Source organism: Glycine max, chromosome 18 (assembly GCF_000004515.6).
Source record: "Glycine max cultivar Williams 82 chromosome 18, Glycine_max_v4.0, whole genome shotgun sequence".
NCBI lineage: Eukaryota > Viridiplantae > Streptophyta > Magnoliopsida > Fabales > Fabaceae > Glycine > Glycine max.
In genome coordinates this window covers 19,017,752-19,034,941 of record NC_038254.2, presented here as the reverse complement: position 1 = coordinate 19,034,941, position 17,190 = coordinate 19,017,752, and the positions used below count along the sequence as shown (strand labels likewise).

The 17,190-nt window shown below is 33.2% G+C and overlaps 1 protein-coding gene across 2 annotated transcripts; it reads left to right on the top strand.

Annotated features, from left to right (window-relative positions):
• The first annotated feature begins 2,892 nt into the window (after positions 1 to 2,892).
• LOC100819258 (nucleobase-ascorbate transporter 6) lies at positions 2,893 to 7,421 on the top strand. 2 transcript variants are annotated; one of them, XR_005889818.1, is made up of 14 exons: positions 2,893 to 3,449; positions 3,624 to 3,721; positions 4,039 to 4,215; positions 4,305 to 4,405; positions 4,777 to 4,852; positions 4,949 to 5,008; positions 5,131 to 5,315; positions 5,396 to 5,492; positions 5,614 to 5,700; positions 5,850 to 5,908; positions 6,002 to 6,093; positions 6,185 to 6,258; positions 6,350 to 6,510; positions 7,024 to 7,158. XR_005889818.1 is itself a non-coding variant. In XM_014770280.3 (14 exons), the coding sequence occupies exons 1-14, from the start codon at positions 3,338 to 3,340 to the stop codon at positions 7,240 to 7,242; spliced, it is 1,602 nt and encodes a 533-aa protein (XP_014625766.1). In that variant the 5' UTR covers positions 2,893 to 3,337; the 3' UTR covers positions 7,243 to 7,421. The 2 variants fall into 2 exon arrangements, 1 of the variants encoding a protein (XP_014625766.1); XM_014770280.3 differs by having other exon boundaries at positions 6,185 to 6,262; positions 7,024 to 7,421.
• The last annotated feature ends 9,769 nt before the right edge of the window (positions 7,422 to 17,190 follow it).

Genomic DNA, 17,190 nt, shown 5'->3' with positions numbered 1-17,190 from the left:
AAATATGCTATATTAGAAATAGTTAAAATAATACACAAGTAAATTTTAAATGTGAGAAAGTTTAGAAATTTTACATTTTCTTGATGTTATCAAAGTTGCATTTTATCTTCTCTTTTGCATATTCCATCTCCTCATATATGAAACCCATGGAGGGTTTTACATCTGAATCCACCAATCGAAGGACCACCATAAGAAGGGCAACAACTTTGAGGGACATGGTTACATTCTTCCAAAACCGACTATATCCAAAACCACATTTTGTACTTTTCTCCCCTCTTGTGAAGTTCCAAACTTGCTTGTTTTCCACTCTTCAAAGCTAAACATACTCATCAATGATGCTTGCAATTCATGAAGACAAGCTAAAGTTAAATAAGTTGTGGCAAATCTAGTCATACCAGGCCTAATCAAGTCTCTTCCATATGTGAACTTCTTCATGATGCTAATCAACATTGTCTACCATAAATGTAGGTGGTGATCATTCTTCCCTTCTTTATATTAGTCTGATGAACTTTCAAATGTTTCTCAAAATCTTCAAATATCAAATCAATGCAATGAGCAGCACATGGGGTCCAATTCAAATGCTTTCGTTTCTACATCAACAATTCTCTAACTGCTTTGTAATTTGCAGCATTATCAGTTATCACCTGGACTACATTCTCCTCTTCAACAAAATTCACTACATCATCCAACATCTTCAACACTTTGTCAACTATTTTTGAGATCTCTGAGGTATCCAATGAATAAAGAAATATAGTCCCTTTTGGATTGTTCACCAAAAAATTATAAATTGAACGTCTTTTTTTATCTGTCCACCCATCAGACATAATTGTGCAACCAGTTTTCTTCCACTCATCCCTGTATTGGCATTTGTGAATTTAATCCATTCCCACTCCCGGTCATACTGAAATGGAACACAAAAAACAAAACAAAATATAGTCCACATATGCAAACAAAGTAACCCATAATACTAACAAAATAGCCCATAATAAATTTAAAAGGAAATATCAACTGTTTTGCAATTGCTTGACTGCTTGAGTATTTCCCGTGCCACCTTGTAGAGATAGATGCAAACAAAGTAATATTTACACAAAGTCTAGGGACATAATCACCAAACATAACAGTCCACAAATGATATATACACAAAGTTGGGAAATCAAAGAAAGAACACGCAGCAAGCTTCTCTCGTCGCGTCAAAATCAAAGAAAGAAATATTTACCTTTTCTCACCTCACCTAGACTTGGTACCTCGTTGACACAAGTAGCAAGCTTCTTTCAAGCTCGACGTGGGACTTGCGGCTTCCAACCTGAATGGTCTCACGTCGTCAGTCTCGTCTCACAACAGAACTTGCACACTGCGCCACCGCGTCTCGTCTGATCTCGCACCGGGCCGTCACATTTCGTCTGGTCTCGCGCTGCACTGCCGCTGAACAGCTCTAAGCCTCCAACTCGTCGTGAATGAAGAAGATGAAAAAATTGGGACAAAGCAGAGTGGAACAAACAAAGCAAAATCTCTAAACACGATTCAGCTTTTTTACGCTACAATGGGCACAAAACAACATCCTATTACCAAATATTTTTTTTCCAACTAAACTCGTGTGACTCGGGCCAAACTCACGAGTCTACCACGAGTTCACCACGTCTGCTCCGAGTTTGATAAATAAAAACAAGTTTACTTTCAATTTCACTTGCAGGGACCAAGTAAATTTGTAAGAGTCTACGAGTTGACTCTAGAGTATGACAACCATGTCTCTATGCCAAAAACCTTAGGGATGAAATTTTTTATCATGTTTAACCAAAAAAATGGCTCAATGATTCATTTTGTCAATTTTGAAGTTTTTAACTTTAAAAAATAAATCGTCACAAATATTTTAAAATTATTAAAAATTAACTATCACGTCTGCAAAGACCAACAATCAAACAAAAAAAAAAATAGTTGAGGAATCAAGATCAAATATTAGTTTAGTAATTGAAAACAAAAACCTTCAATAGTTGAAGGACTAAAAATATATTTTTCTCTAAAATCAAAATGAACTAAATTATAAGTATAAAAAAATATTGAAATGGTAATTTAATAATTTAAGGACCACTTTGGAGAGAAAGTAACAGTTCGAGATGAGATTGATGGTTTGTTAGCTTAATATTACATGCCATAGGAGCCAATAGCCAAGTCTCATTTCCATGGTTCTTTGGCCATAGACATGCACAATTTCTGATTTTGGTGGAATGAGCACTTTTCAGTTTTCACTGTCAATGTGAGAGGGTTTTTCAGATTATAAAGGACTAGTCTAAGAGAGGCAGCTCAGTGTTCAAGGGTCATGCAAAATGGTCGGGCAAATAGACACCGAGACAGAAGTGAGAGAGAGACCTATGTGAAGGTTTGACAATACATTAAAAAAAATGGACTAAACGATCACACAAAACCTGCAACCACATAACAGAATCTTTGTTTTATTTTTTATTCTTTGGTCAAAGTAAAAGTCACACTTACGAGTTAACAACTATTTTCAGTTAATTTTCAGACTCTCAGTCAAGGTAAAAGAAAACAAGTGCTTTTGATGATTTTCAGTCAATAATACTCAGTACAAGTAAAAGGTTAAAATTGGTAAACTTTCTACAGTGCTAAAATGTTTAACTGAAATTGGTGTGAAAGAGAGGATTCTTGGAAGTTACTACTCCACGTTATTGTTAGCTTCATTGTTTCTGATTATTTAACTTTTTTTTTAACAAATGTTGGTGGTAATAGTTAAATACTAAATTTGAGGTAAATAAAGGTGAAGGTCAAGATGCTTTTTGAGCAAACTTTATCTTTACGTGTTGAATGAAAAGAAAAGCAATGCCGTTAACAGCATTAAATATTGGATTACATTATTGTAAAGCAATATGGAACTAGGAGATTCTTTTGTGTTTTTTGGTTTCTTTCTTGCTTTAGGAAGAGCTGGCTCTCTCCTTTTCCTTTTCTTCAACATCTTCACACTCCTTTTTCACGTTTTCTTGGCCTCCATGTGGTGTGGGTCTTGGGCCAAGAAACCTTCCCAACACCAGCTGCATTGCATTACGTTGCTGACAAGTTGTCTCCCTTGGACTTGTTCTGTTCATTTTATTTTTCTTTGAGGGTGCCTTCAGTTTCTTCCCATTGCCACTGTTTTCATCATTCTTCCACATTTCTCGTTGGAAAAAGTACCACGCTGTGATAGTCTTTGTGTCAGTGTTGCACAACACAACTTCTGGGGTTGAGAAGTTTTGGTTTTTGTGCTATTGGGTTCTGAGAAGTTTGAGTTTTGATAGTTGTGTGCATTAAAATTTATATAGTTCATTGTAGTACTAGTAGGATTAGTAGAATGGCAGGAGGAGGAGCTGCACCACAACCCAAGCAAGATGAGCATCAACCACATCCAGTGAAAGATCAATTACCAAATGTTTCTTTCTGCATTACAAGTCCTCCTCCTTGGCGTAAGTTTACACTATGGAAGCATTTTTTATGCTTTTTGCTCTTTTGGCACATTGCCCCTCAAGTGTGTACTGTGCCTAAAATTTCCGGTTTACATCACATAATTCATATTTTTATGAATGTAAATTCATATTCAACATGGTGATTGAGTTTTAGAATTTTTTGTGTTAATGAAGCGGAGGCGATCCTACTTGGTTTCCAACATTACCTGGTGATGCTTGGCACAACTGTTCTAATTCCCAGCTCTCTTGTTCCCCAGATGGGAGGAGGAAATGTAAGGGCATCTTTGTCATTCAAATATCAAATCCTCTTTCAAAATTTACAAAGTTTTGAACATTGTATTCAAAACAACTTATATGTGAGTTGTTGTAAATCTCCTGATAAAAAAAAAAAAAAACAAATGGAGATATTTTCTCATCTTCCTCTCCCTCTCAATTTCACACTCTGCTTTGTACCTCGTACCACCCTCCGCCAATTTTTTGAGCAATCTTATTTAGTTGCATTTTGGAAAGTAAATGATTTTTTAAAATTAGAATGGTTTTTAATATTGTTGTGTGGTTCATAAATCTGGTTGCAACTTTGCTTCCATAGGAAGAGAAAGCAAAAGTGATTCAGACTCTACTGTTTGTGGCTGGCATAAACACATTTTTCCAAACATTCTTTGGGACTCGTTTGCCTGCAGTTATTGGGGGATCCTACACCTTTGTGCCAACAACCATTTCAATCATTCTGGCTGGTCGCTACAGTGATGTTGTGAATCCTCAGGAGGTAATGGTTCATCACAAATCAGGTTGATCTTCCCCTTTTTCTTTTTTCTGTTTTTGTTATTTCATCACCCTTTTGTAACAAATGTGCAGAAATTTGAGAGGATAATGCGTGGAACACAGGGTGCCCTTATTGTTGCCTCAACCCTCCAAATTGTTCTTGGCTTCAGTGGCCTTTGGCGCAATGTAGTGAGGTTCTTGAACCTGCCCTATCCAAACTAGTTAAACTTTTTCGTCCATCTTCTTATCACATTTTTTTTCAGTTAGCATGCAATTCTTTTACTTTCATATGTTAACATATGGTTTTGATTTAGTTGTTTGGGATAGATCTATTTCTATATATACTATTCTCCACTTTCTTTGTTAACTCTTAATTGGAGATTATAATCCTGATATCAATTAGTAACAACCTTTTTTTTTCTTTTTACTTTATTCAAGAAAGTATCATAGCTTACTTCATTTGCAGTATTACTAATTTGATACAATCTTGTCCATTCTTAAAGTTATTAATTTGTTTTAGCCTCTTGAAATCATACTCATGAATAATTTTCTGTATTTTTTTCAGGTTCTTAAGTCCTCTCTCTGCTGTTCCCTTAGTTGCTCTGTCAGGCTTTGGGCTATATGAACTTGGTTTTCCTGTGGTATATATATTTGCAGCATCGACAAGTTCTTGTTTCCTTTATATATTTTATGATATAATGTGTGATTCCCACTTTGTTGTGATTTTTGAATTCCAGCTTGCAAAATGTGTCGAGATTGGACTGCCAGAAATCATCATCCTAGTAGTATTTTCACAGGTGATTAATAAATTTATAATTTTCTAACATTACTTTGTGTCCCTAACACACACCTTGGATTAAATTGTGTTAACTTTTTGTTTGTTTTCCTTTCTTCACTAATTTGACATGTTTTCTTGCAGTACATTCCTCATATGATGAAAGGAGAAAGGCCAATCTTTGATCGCTTTGCGGTTATATTCTCAGTAGCAATTGTGTGGATTTATGCTCATCTTCTTACAGTTGGTGGAGCTTACAGAAATTCAGCACCTAAAACCCAAATTACTTGCAGAACTGATCGTGCTGGAATTATAGGGGGTGCACCTTGGTAATGATCTTGTGATTTTTTCCAACAATAGTAATGTACATTGCTAACTTCTTGCTTGGACCATCTTAAATGCTATGCAGGATAAGAATCCCTTATCCTTTTCAATGGGGAGCTCCTACATTTGAAGCTGGAGAAGCTTTCGCTATGATGGCAGCTTCATTTGTTGCTCTAGTAGAGGTTAGTTTATTTTTATGCTTCTATATGCATTGTAGTAGCAATGTCCTTTATCCTTTTCGTTGTGTGCGGTTTTTTGCATACTAATTTAGTAGTTTTCTCATAAAATTTACTTGTTCAACAGTCAACTGGTGCTTTCATTGCTGTGTCAAGGTATGCAAGTGCAACACCTATTCCACCTTCAGTTCTTAGCCGTGGTGTTGGTTGGCAGGTAAACAGATACTAAGAATTAGTAATCTTTTTCCTACCTATCTTTATTGATTTATTGATCATGCATTGTTGGTTTCTTTGTTTGGTTTAGATTTTTCTTTTTTTCTAACTTTATATGTTAGTTAATTATGGTTATTTCTGATGCACCAGGGAGTGGGAGTTTTGTTGTCAGGGATATTTGGAACAGGGAATGGATCATCAGTTTCTGTGTAAGATCCTAATTCCTAACTCAATAGTTCCATGTTATTTGACATCATTTTCCTAGCGGGATAGTATAACATCATTGCCTTTTATTTTCCCAGAGAGAACGCAGGACTATTAGCTTTAACACGTGTGGGAAGTAGAAGAGTTGTTCAAATATCAGCTGGATTCATGATCTTTTTTTCAATTCTTGGTATGTATTTTTTAATGCTGGCTATTCTGATGTGATTTGTTTCCTTTTGAACTTGGACCTAATAACTTATTGTGAACTGCTTTGTGCGTAGGAAAATTTGGAGCTGTTTTTGCTTCAATTCCAGCTCCAATAGTTGCAGCTTTATATTGTCTTTTCTTTGCCTATGTAGGTATGTATTATTGTCAACTTAAAGAAACTGGACTTCTATTATAAAAATTCATTTTGATTGATTAACTCTCTTTTTTTGTTCCCCCAGGTTCAGCAGGTCTCAGTTTCCTTCAGTTTTGCAATTTAAACAGCTTCACAACTAAATTCATCTTAGGCTTCTCTATTTTCATGGGCTTCTCCATACCACAATACTTCAATGAGTACACAGCATTTAAAGGCTACGGTCCTGTACACACACGAGCCAGATGGGTATCAAGCTTTACTTCTTCATTCTCTCTAATTTTGATGCAAATCATCCAATATCTAAGTGTTATGCACTTTCTTTAGTTTAGTTTTTTTTTCTGCATGACATTGTTGTAAAATATACATAAGTTTGGTCAATGATTAATCTTTGTCAAAAAAAAAAAATTAATTAATCACTTTTAGTAAAATTTTCTCTTCCAATTCTATTTTTTTCATCTATAGAACTTGAATTTGAGATCGTGCTTAAAAGATCAGAGTTCAAATAGACCAACAACTTGTTTGTGCACATAAGTAAATTAAATGATATTTCAAGATAGTGATCAAAATTAAATTTCTACTATTACTACAGTTACACTCTTTGGTGAATTAGCTCAATAGTTGTTCAAAATACATATAGACATGTGATCCATGTAACCCACTTACTTAATGGGATAAAGCGTTGTTGTTGTTCAAAGTACATATTGAATTGTTATTATTTGTTAAATATAAAACTAATTATGTGATTTTTCACTTTGATAGTTCAATGACATGATCAATGTGCCATTTCAATCTGAAGCATTTGTTGCTGGTATGTTGGCACTTCTCTTGGACGTTACGTTGCGCAAGAAAGACAACCAAACCCGGAAAGATAGAGGCATGCATTGGTGGGACAGATTTCGTTCATTCAAGACAGATACCAGGAGTGAAGAGTTTTACTCTCTACCTTTTAATCTAAACAAGTTTTTCCCTTCTGTGTGATGGAGTTGCATGGTGATGAAGTCAAGATGTGCCATAGCAGTATCTCCTCGTCGCGGATAAAGCATGTGATTTGTAACTTGAAAAAAAAATAGCAACATTTTCTTTATTTTTACTACAAATTAACATAGCAATATAAATATCATCATTATGAGGAAGCTTCTTTTTAGGAGAAGGTAATAGTTATTTCTGCCTATTCAGCTGCTTTTGTTTCTTCTATATTGATTCTGTTGGTTGTTTATAGTTTTTTTTAGGACAAAATATGTATTTGGTCCCTCAACTGTCTAACATTTTTGTTTTTAATCCCTTAGTATTTGTTGACCGGTCTTAGTCTAGTAATAATATTTCCATTCTATTTTTCACCCCACCATTATCACCTCCATTAAGTTATGTCATGTGGTTATTTTAAGTAGCACGCGTTATTTAATAATTGAATTCTATTGGTTAAAAGAACCCAAGCTCAGTCATTGTTGGAACCCTAACACAGAACTGAAGGTGGGGGCAGCCCATCGTCTTGTTCACATACCTCCATTGTTGTAGGATGTTGTTTCGTTGAGGAGAACTGTTACGGTCAAGGGGTGCATAGTCATCTTCGTCGTCATCGACCTCCATTGTTGTAGGTTAGATGAAATGTGGTTGTGCAAGTAGAGAAGTGTTGGTAACTTCTCATACTTCATGGAACCCAAGAAGGCTTTTTTGGGGTTGTCCAAATTAGAAAGTAAATTTTTGCTTCTGTTTTGTGGTTTGATTTTTGAGTTCTTGTTTTAGGAAATTTCTATGTTTTCGTTTCGGAAAATTTCAGAGGAGAGTCCATTGTTTGCATTTTAGGTGGGCTGATGAGGACCCTAGTCAGACTGATGTTGTTGAGCGAATGGTTACTGAAGCGGTTGTGGAGCATAGGAAAAAGATCACCAAGTTGCAGAAGAAGCTTGCTGCTGAAAAGGAAAGAAGGAAATATTATGGTTGTGTTGCTTTGTTGTCATGGATGATAATCCCATTTGGTGGCATCATGTGTTCTGAAAATGCAACTTCTTCAAAGAATGAAAGTGAAATGCTTGGTTGTGTTTATGTAGTTTGGTTGTAGGATAGAAATAGGGAATGAGTCTTCCATTTTGATATCACTGGTCTGGTTGTAGTTGGAGGTGATAAACCGTAGGGATGAGAAATGGAACAGAAATATTGTTGGGGTACCAAGATCGGTAGTCAACAAATACTTTAGGACTAAAAATAAAACTGTTAGAATAGTTAAAGGACTAAAAATATATTTTGTCTTTTTTTTTATCAGTATTGCTTATTTTTAATTAGGTGCACAAAACAATGACATAGATAATATAACAAATAACGGGATAACAAGTTGATAAACTCTTGTAATATATATTTCTGGTGCACTACTAAATACTTTGCAAATTGCAGTAAGATAGCACAAATAATTATCTGCTAAGACAATAACGACTACGTGCAAAAATTACACCCAGCATAGCATCACACATACTAAGTGAGAGAGTATATCAAATACTAAAATCTAAAAACACCAAAATTATTATTCTAGGTCGCGTCTCTTTTAGACATCTCACAGATTGGTTAACTTTAATCATCCTGTAAGGATGTCTGCCATATGTGCACACCAAGAACAATAATTAATAAGATCTTGCACATTTGGGAGAAATGCTAGCCTTATAATACAATAACCTTAGTTATCATCCATATTAACCCCTTGGTTAATTGGTCTTACACTAGCATACTTACTAACTTTTTTTTTTTAAAAGGCACAGGCACACTTACTAATTGGTCTTAAGTCCATCACATAATAACATGTTCGCAAAGGGAATATTAGGGCAATATAGTATTTGATTGCGTGATAATTTATTTTGTTAATTATTTCGAAAACAACTCTTATATTCAACAATTTTGTATTAACAAATTTGATAACAATCACCAACAAACATGAAACCATCCAATAACATTGGTACGAAGAGATAAAATATTTAGCATCTAAATTTATTAATTACCAGATTCTTCCCGAATAATCTAGGACATCAAAACTAGCAAGTTGCAAAATATCATAACCTAAGAAAAGAGAAGAGAATAACAGTATATGCTTGGAGGAAGGAAAATCCTCTTTTTAGTTAGAAAATAATCATATAATAATTATAATGTGTATAAAGATAATTAATCAAATATAATGACTAATTAATATAATTAAAATATGTAATAATTACAATTAAAACAAGACATTATTCTACATAAAAAAAGGTAATTAAAATGATTAAATGGTATTTTAACCTTTTGAAATATCTAACCCAAATATACAACAATCTCCAACAAATTTCAAATGGATAAAAAAAAGTTAAGAAATTTATGAGTGTAACAAGTTATTGAACCCAAAACACTTATATTAGTGGTCTACCAATCACATTACAATCACCCCAATATTTAGTGTTGTTGTCGTTGTTTTGTGCCAATAGACCATGCATACGCTTGGTATTCATGAGTGTTCTAAAGACCTTGTTAGAATCTCATACAAGAAGTCTCATTTAACACTCATATAGGTGATTTTATCAAATGTATCTTGCAAATCATATATCACTCATCAGAGATATGAAAATTATTAAAAAAATATATAAGTAGTTAAGGTTTCTCATAACCACACAAAGTTTAACTATAAAATTCAAATGCAACATCTAACACTTTCTCACACCATAGGAAGGGATCAAAAAATGAAAATTGATTAAAATCAATTTTAATGCTAGTAGAACTAACAAATGACTTCTTTTTTTTTTTTTTCATTGAACCTTTGTTATGGAATCTCCAATCACAAAGGTTGGGTTATCATTATTTGTTTGCTAGTATGTTAACTTGTGCATTGCACAAAATAAATGTTTATTTTATACAACTAAATAATAAATAAATAATTCAAATTTGTAATAAAAAAATTAACGTTAAATTATATTTTACATTTATGATCAACAATTTATGTTATGATATATTGTTATTTTTAATTATTGATAATTTCTTTTAAAAAACATTCAAATTCAAGTTAGAAGTGAAGATATTGAAAATTATAGGGGGCATTTGTTTCACTAAATGTCATTGCATTCCCATAAATGTGATCTCCAGTAATATAACATGAGAATATAATTTCTGGTTGTTAAAAAAAAAAAGATGTTTAGTTACATTTTAATATTCCTGAGAATAGTTTTTAAAATTCAAAATAATTTAAATAAAAAAAGAAGTTACATGTTTATTTGACAATACAATTTTACATTCCCATGGGAATATCACTTTTCCACCCTCTCCTCATGGAAATATAGATGTAGGAAAACATGGTAAAAAGGATATTATAACATTATCAGGAATTGATACTACCCGGAATTTAAAAAAAAATAAAATTAACAAACATGAGAATATATATTCTCATCTTCATATTTTCGAGTGTCCATCAAGATTCGGTAAAACAAAGGTTCTCATACATTAAAAAGGCAAGAAGTTATATATTGTTGGGAACATATTTGAAATTATAAATATTATATATATATATATATATATATATTAATTTATGTTATAGAATATGAGATAAAAGATTAATTCGTTTTTTTTGTGATGAAATAAGATCATGATAAAGACTTAATTCTATTTAATATTTAGTGCACACCAGATATCATAAATGGAAGATTAAACAAACCCTAATGAAATTAATTAATTATTTTAGTTCTTGATAAAATATTAAAAAAATATATCTAGAAACAAATCATTTTTTTTTGTGATAGCTAGTTTTTGGGCTTATTTAATTGAAAATTCAGGGGGTTGCTTTGGGCACCGAGCATTTTTGCTAGGACACCCAGCAACCCAAGTGAAAGGGCAAAAATGCCCTTCCCCTTTTGCCTATAAAAAAAAGTGACTCGTCCATACGAGTCACTTTTCGCTGCACCATTTTTCTGCTTCTTCTTCCTCTTCGCATTCCTGCTTCTTCTTCCTCCGTTCCTGATTCTTCTTCTTCCTTCGTGGGTCCTGCTCTTCTTCTTCCCTTCGTGGGCCTTGCTCCTTCGTTGCTGCTTCTTCTTTCTTGGGTCTTCTTCGTTCGTGTTTTTCATTTGCATTCTCCTTCAAGGTAAGTATTGTCTTTATCATTGTTTGTGCATTGTTTTTTTTTATTGATTGTTGTTTGAATGATGGCATTTGCGTTCAATGATGACATTTGGGTTGAATGACTGGGATTCTTTGTGTGTAAAAAAGCCATATGGATTCCGTATGACTCACATGGATTGCTAAACCGTATAGATTTTTTTAATTTCTTTTTTTTGAAAATTTTTTGAATTTTTTAATTCTACATATATATTTGTGAATTAGTTGTTAAATTGTTCTGTAGTGTAATTTTATTTTGTAATAGTTAGTGTAATTTTATAATTTTTTTCTAATTTATTTGTTAACTATTGATTTTATTTATAAAAACAAAAAAAATATTTTAGTTATTACTAAGATTAGATTAGATTGCTAAGACTAAGATTAGATTAGCTAGATTGCTAAAACTAAGATTAGATTGGCCAAAAAATTAATTTAAATTTGTTATAAAAAATATTGAAACAAATATTTTAATTGTATAATAAATTAGTTAGTTATAAAAAATTATTGAAACCAAAAATTTGAAATATTTTAAAATTGTTAGTTAGTTTTAAAAATTTGATGTAACCCAAATTTAAAATATATTAAGATGGTTTAGTTTTAAAAAATGATTGAAATCAAATTTTAAAATATATTAAATTTGTTAGTTATAAAATATATTGAAACCAAAATTGAAAATATAGTAAGAGTGTTAGTTTAAAAAATGATTGAAACCAAATTTTAAAATATATTAAATTTGTTAGTTATAAAAAAATATTGAAACCAAAATTTAAAATATAGTAAGAGTGTTAGTTTTAAAAAAATGATTGAAACCAAATTTTAAAATATATCAAATTTGTTAGTTATAAAAAATATTGAAACCAAAATTTAAAATATAGTAAGATTGTTAGTTTTAAAAAATGATTGAAACCAAATTTTAAAATATATTAAATTTTTTAGTTATAAAAAATATTGAAACAAATATTTAAAAGTGATAATAAATTGTTAGTTTTAAAAAAAATGAATAAACCAAAATTTAAAATATTTTAAAATTATTAATTAGTTTTAAAGAATTTTTGAAACCAAAAATTAAAATATATTAAAATTGTTTGTTTTAAAAAATTATTTAAACGAAAATTTAAAAGATTTTAAATTTGTTAGTTTAAAAAAATATCGTGTAGATAATGGTTAAAGCTAGAGATCTCGAACGGGCTTTAGGCCGAGCAATAGGAAAAGCCCTTGGGAGGAGAGAGGCTAGTGACGACGATAACGATGCCCCCAATGGCGAAGACCTACCTCATCTACTCGTAAGCAGCGACAACAAGCGTGTGTTGTTTACAACCGCGGAGGATTTAAACGAAGAGCAGCAAGAACCACCTATTGAAGAAAGTGTTACTGATGTTGAGGGTTTTCCAGGTGGACCCCATGACACATTAGTTTTGAGAGATTTTGAAAATCACATTACTCTAAGAGTCTGGAATGGAGAGATATGAAAATCTTAAAAAACATAAAGCACATAGTAACTTATTATTTTTTTTTACATGACCGATATTATTGTTTGCAGGAACATCCTGAGCTGAAGCTATCTTCCCATGGAAGGAAGATGGCTATGTTCGGGAGGCCTACTCCAGAGATTGAAGGCCTTGTGACTGCCAGCGGACTAGGTTCTTTGATCGTATGTTCCCTAGATACGAGCGATAGAGGACTAATGTCTACTTTTGTGTAATGCTGGCATAAGGAAACTAGTAGTTTCCATTTGCCCGTCAGAGAGGTGACTATCACCTTGGATGGCGTGGCGTCGTTGCTACATTTGCCTATCGTAGGGGCGTTCCATAGCTTCGAGCAACTTCATGTCGATGACATTGTCAATACGTTGGTGGAATTACTCGAGGTCAGTGCTACAGAGGCAAAAGCTAAGCCGATTCAATGTCATGGCTGTTATGTTTGACTATCGTGGCAGTGAGACGTATATCAAACGAAAATCAAGGCATGTCACTGGATTGTAGCAACGCGAGCGTATTTGTTGCATTTGCTTGGATGCACATTTTTTGCTAACAAAAGTGCCACACACATGCACATGGTATTCTTGGATGCACTACGTGACTTGACACAGAATGAGACTTACGCTTGGGGCGCTATTGCACTTGTGCATATGTATGATAATTTAAATGAGGCGTCAAGAGCACGGCAAGGCAGCTTGCAGGACCTATCACTCTGTTACAGGTTAGTTCACATGTTAATAAAACATTTTTTCATTAGTGTTGGTTATTCTATGTTATCGCTTATTTTAATGAATATGTTTGCAAAATATCTTTAGTGTTGGATCTACAAAAATTTCCCGTCTGTTGGTTCTGCCCTAACTACCGAGGATTATGACAAAAGGAGACCACGTGCAAGCCAATGGATCTCTAGCAAGGCATTACCCGTGTCAACGTATCGTAGGCGTCTAGACAGACTGACCCCTGATGTTGTGTGATGGATTTTGTATGGTGACCACTGTTCATTTAGAGAATTTGAGGTCAACTCCTTGTTTTCTGGACATCTCAGATGGGGTTCCTTAACGGTCATTCACTGATCGGAGAGGATTGTATGACAACTTGGGTACATCCAGACTGTTCCGCCACATCCTACTACACCTTCGGCTTCTGTTGAAGAAATGGATGCTAGATGGATGTAGTTCGGTGACTACATTGCACCTGTAGGGTAAATTTGTGTAGTGCCTGACCAGTGTTTGTCAAATTACATAGAGTGGTTCTACATGATTTCACATCCATTTATGACTCTAGCACAGCCAGGGGATCCTCCTAGATTTCCGTCAGTTCAGCAATATGACACATTTGTTGAACCAAATGTGCCTCAGCAACTGGTGGCGGCAGCGGCACTTGAAGAAGTAGACATTGATGTGTATCGTCCTCGACATGTAGTGGTAATATATTTTTTTCGTATTTTGTGTTTGTTGTTTAGTTTTTTATGTTTGCTTTTTTTTACTAACAATTTTTATGTTTTTTTTTTCACTTAGATGGTTATGTAGCAATTGGTGATAAATTGGAGAGGCTACTGAACCTGAGGATCCTGACCGAAGGAACAAAAGTTTATACTATTGCTGAAAAATGTTTGAGCATCACAAGAAGCTACATTGACCTACCAACTCTAGGTCACAGATCGAGACGTAGGCGGCGTATGGATGATCATTGAAGTTTTTTTTTGCCTTATATATGTTAATTTTAATTTTTTGGATAATTTATTTATTTGGTACATTTATTTATTGACATTTACATTTGGTTAATTTATAATTTTGGCGTGTTACTTACAGACACGTTTTTAATTATTTTATACAAATTTTTGTTATCTTTTTATCGTTAATGGTCATTAATGTTGATTTGAGGAAAAAAATTAGTTTGTCCTTAACAAATTACAAATGTATGTTTTTTTGCAACATTTAAACATCATAAATTATTTTAAAACTTGACAACACATTGTGAATTGCATGTATCTGTTTAAAAAAAATGAATAGTACACGTACATACTGACTTAGAAATGACTACTCAGTTATTTTAGTTCTGATAGTAACAATGCATATCTGATGCAACATTAAAGCATGAAACAACATTGTTGTACTTGACAACACATAGGAAGTGGCACATGTTTATTTAAAAAAACACAAGTAGTCTAATTGAACATCTATAAATACCAGAAAAACACTCTCAACAATCACACATTCTCACCTAATCTACCTTTAGAAACCAATTTGTAGTCTCGAAACTATGGCATTTTTGGGAGAAACAAGCAGTCAGACCATTGTCAACTCTAGATTAGCTTTTATTTTTCCAAATGGATCAATTATTCACAATGAATCTGGTGTTTATTTCCAAAGTTCCACTCCAATACCCATTAGAGTACCTAATGATTATGGTTTTGAAACACTAAAAAGCAAAATACACGATACCCTTCAACTAACGAACGATCAATATTTGGATGAAATTTACTACCGACAGTCATTCGTGGATATAGGTAACCAATTTGCCTTTTGGTCTATGCAATTGAAAAATGATGATGATGTTAATACAATGTTAATGTGTAAATATCAATACTCATGTGTTGGCCCTATTGAGTTATTATGTATCATTTGTAGAACACCGGATGATATATTAAACTTACTTCAAGCCACTATGACTCCTACTCATGATGCACTGTTATATTACAACGGGAGGTGGAACATGTCATGCCAAGATGACTTTGTGGGTTACTCATTCACAGGAAAAAATCCAAAAAGATTTAACATTCCTTCAGAATGTAGCATCGATGGACTCAAGGATGTGATCAAGCAAGTTGCACCTCAAGGGATTTCCCCTTATGGTATTCATGAATCACAAACAGTAAAATGAGTATTTTTTTCGAAAGCCAGGTCATTTTGAGTATTCAGAAAAAGTAAACTGCAGTAAAATGTGCAAGACAAAGTAAACTGCAGTAAAATAACTGAGATAAAGGAAGAAAGAAATGCAAACTTGATTTATACTTGTTCGGTCACTTCTCGTTCCTCCGCCCAGTCCTCAAGCAACCCACTTGAGATTTTCACTAACTTTGTAAAAAACCTTTTTACAACTTTTGAACACCCAAGGAATTCCTTTCCCTTGTGTTCAGGAAACTCACAATTCAAGAGACAACCAGTCTCTTGATTACAACTTACTTTCTGAGATGAACATAAAGATTTTTCTCCTTTAGAGTGGATAATACTATTTGATGTTCCTGGATGAACTCTCAATAGATTTGCAAGTGTTTGCCCAAGATTTGTTGAGAGAGCATTAGACAATGAAGTTCTCTTAGAATATCTCTCACTTGCTTTTCGAAGTCAGACACACATATATATAGGCCCTTCATGCCTTTTCAAAATGGTTTGAAGAGTTGTGTCTTTTCAAAAAGTTTTTTCTGAAATTCTTCACTGGTAATCGATTACAGGTGTAATCGATTACACAATTATATTTTGAAGGGTCATGACTTTTCAAATTGAATTTCAAGAGTTTCGTTGCTAGTAATCGATTACTCATCAATGGTAATCGATTACACATTCAAAATTCAAATTTCAAACCCTTTTAAAAAGCTGATTTGCAAACTTGTCTTCTGGTAATCGATTACACTGCCTGGTAATCGATTACCAGAGCCTTGACGTGTTGGAAACAATGTGTTTTGAGGCAAAAGCTGATCTTGAATGAATCTTGAAGCAATGTTTATTTGTTGAAGCAACCTTGTCTTAATCTTGAAGCAATGCTTAACCTTTGAATGTTTGTTGAAGTGATCTTGAAAGCAACCTTGTTTGATTATTCTTTGACATCATCAAAATCATGTATTCATACATTCACAATCTCCCTCCTTTTGATGATGACAGTCATTATCGAGTGAATTCTTCTTAGCATCATCAAAACCTACATTATTCACATTCTCCCCCTTTTTGGTGATGAGAATAATTATCAAGCAAATTCTTTTCGGCATCATCAAAACCTGAAACCTGCATGATTCACATTCTCCTCCTTTTTTATGATGACAATCATCTATAGGTTAGGAGTAAAAATAAAAGAATATCTATCTGTATAGTTCACTCCCCCTTGATTTTGCAATAATTGCTTATATGAAATAGTTGAAGATTTCATATATAAAAAAAATTGTCTCATAAATAAAATAAATAAGTCCCCTTACTATCTTATCTTTTATCTATCTCTCCCCATTTGTCAACATCAAAAACAAATAATGACCAGAGAGGAGAATAGCATTAAGAAATTTATAATGAATTTAAAGAATAGAGCATGCCATACCGTTGAAAGTACTATTTCTTGGCCCAAAAGAGAATGTTACCACTTG

Coding starts and splice junctions, on each gene's coding strand:
- LOC100819258 (XM_014770280.3), top strand. CDS start 3,338: ATGGCAGGAGGAGGAGCTGCACCACAACCCAAGCAAGATGAGCATCAA. Junction 4,216..4,304: donor ATGTTGTGAATCCTCAGGAG/GTAATGGTTCAT, acceptor ACAAATGTGCAG/AAATTTGAGAGGATAATGCG. Junction 5,493..5,613: donor CATTTGTTGCTCTAGTAGAG/GTTAGTTTATTT, acceptor CTTGTTCAACAG/TCAACTGGTGCTTTCATTGC.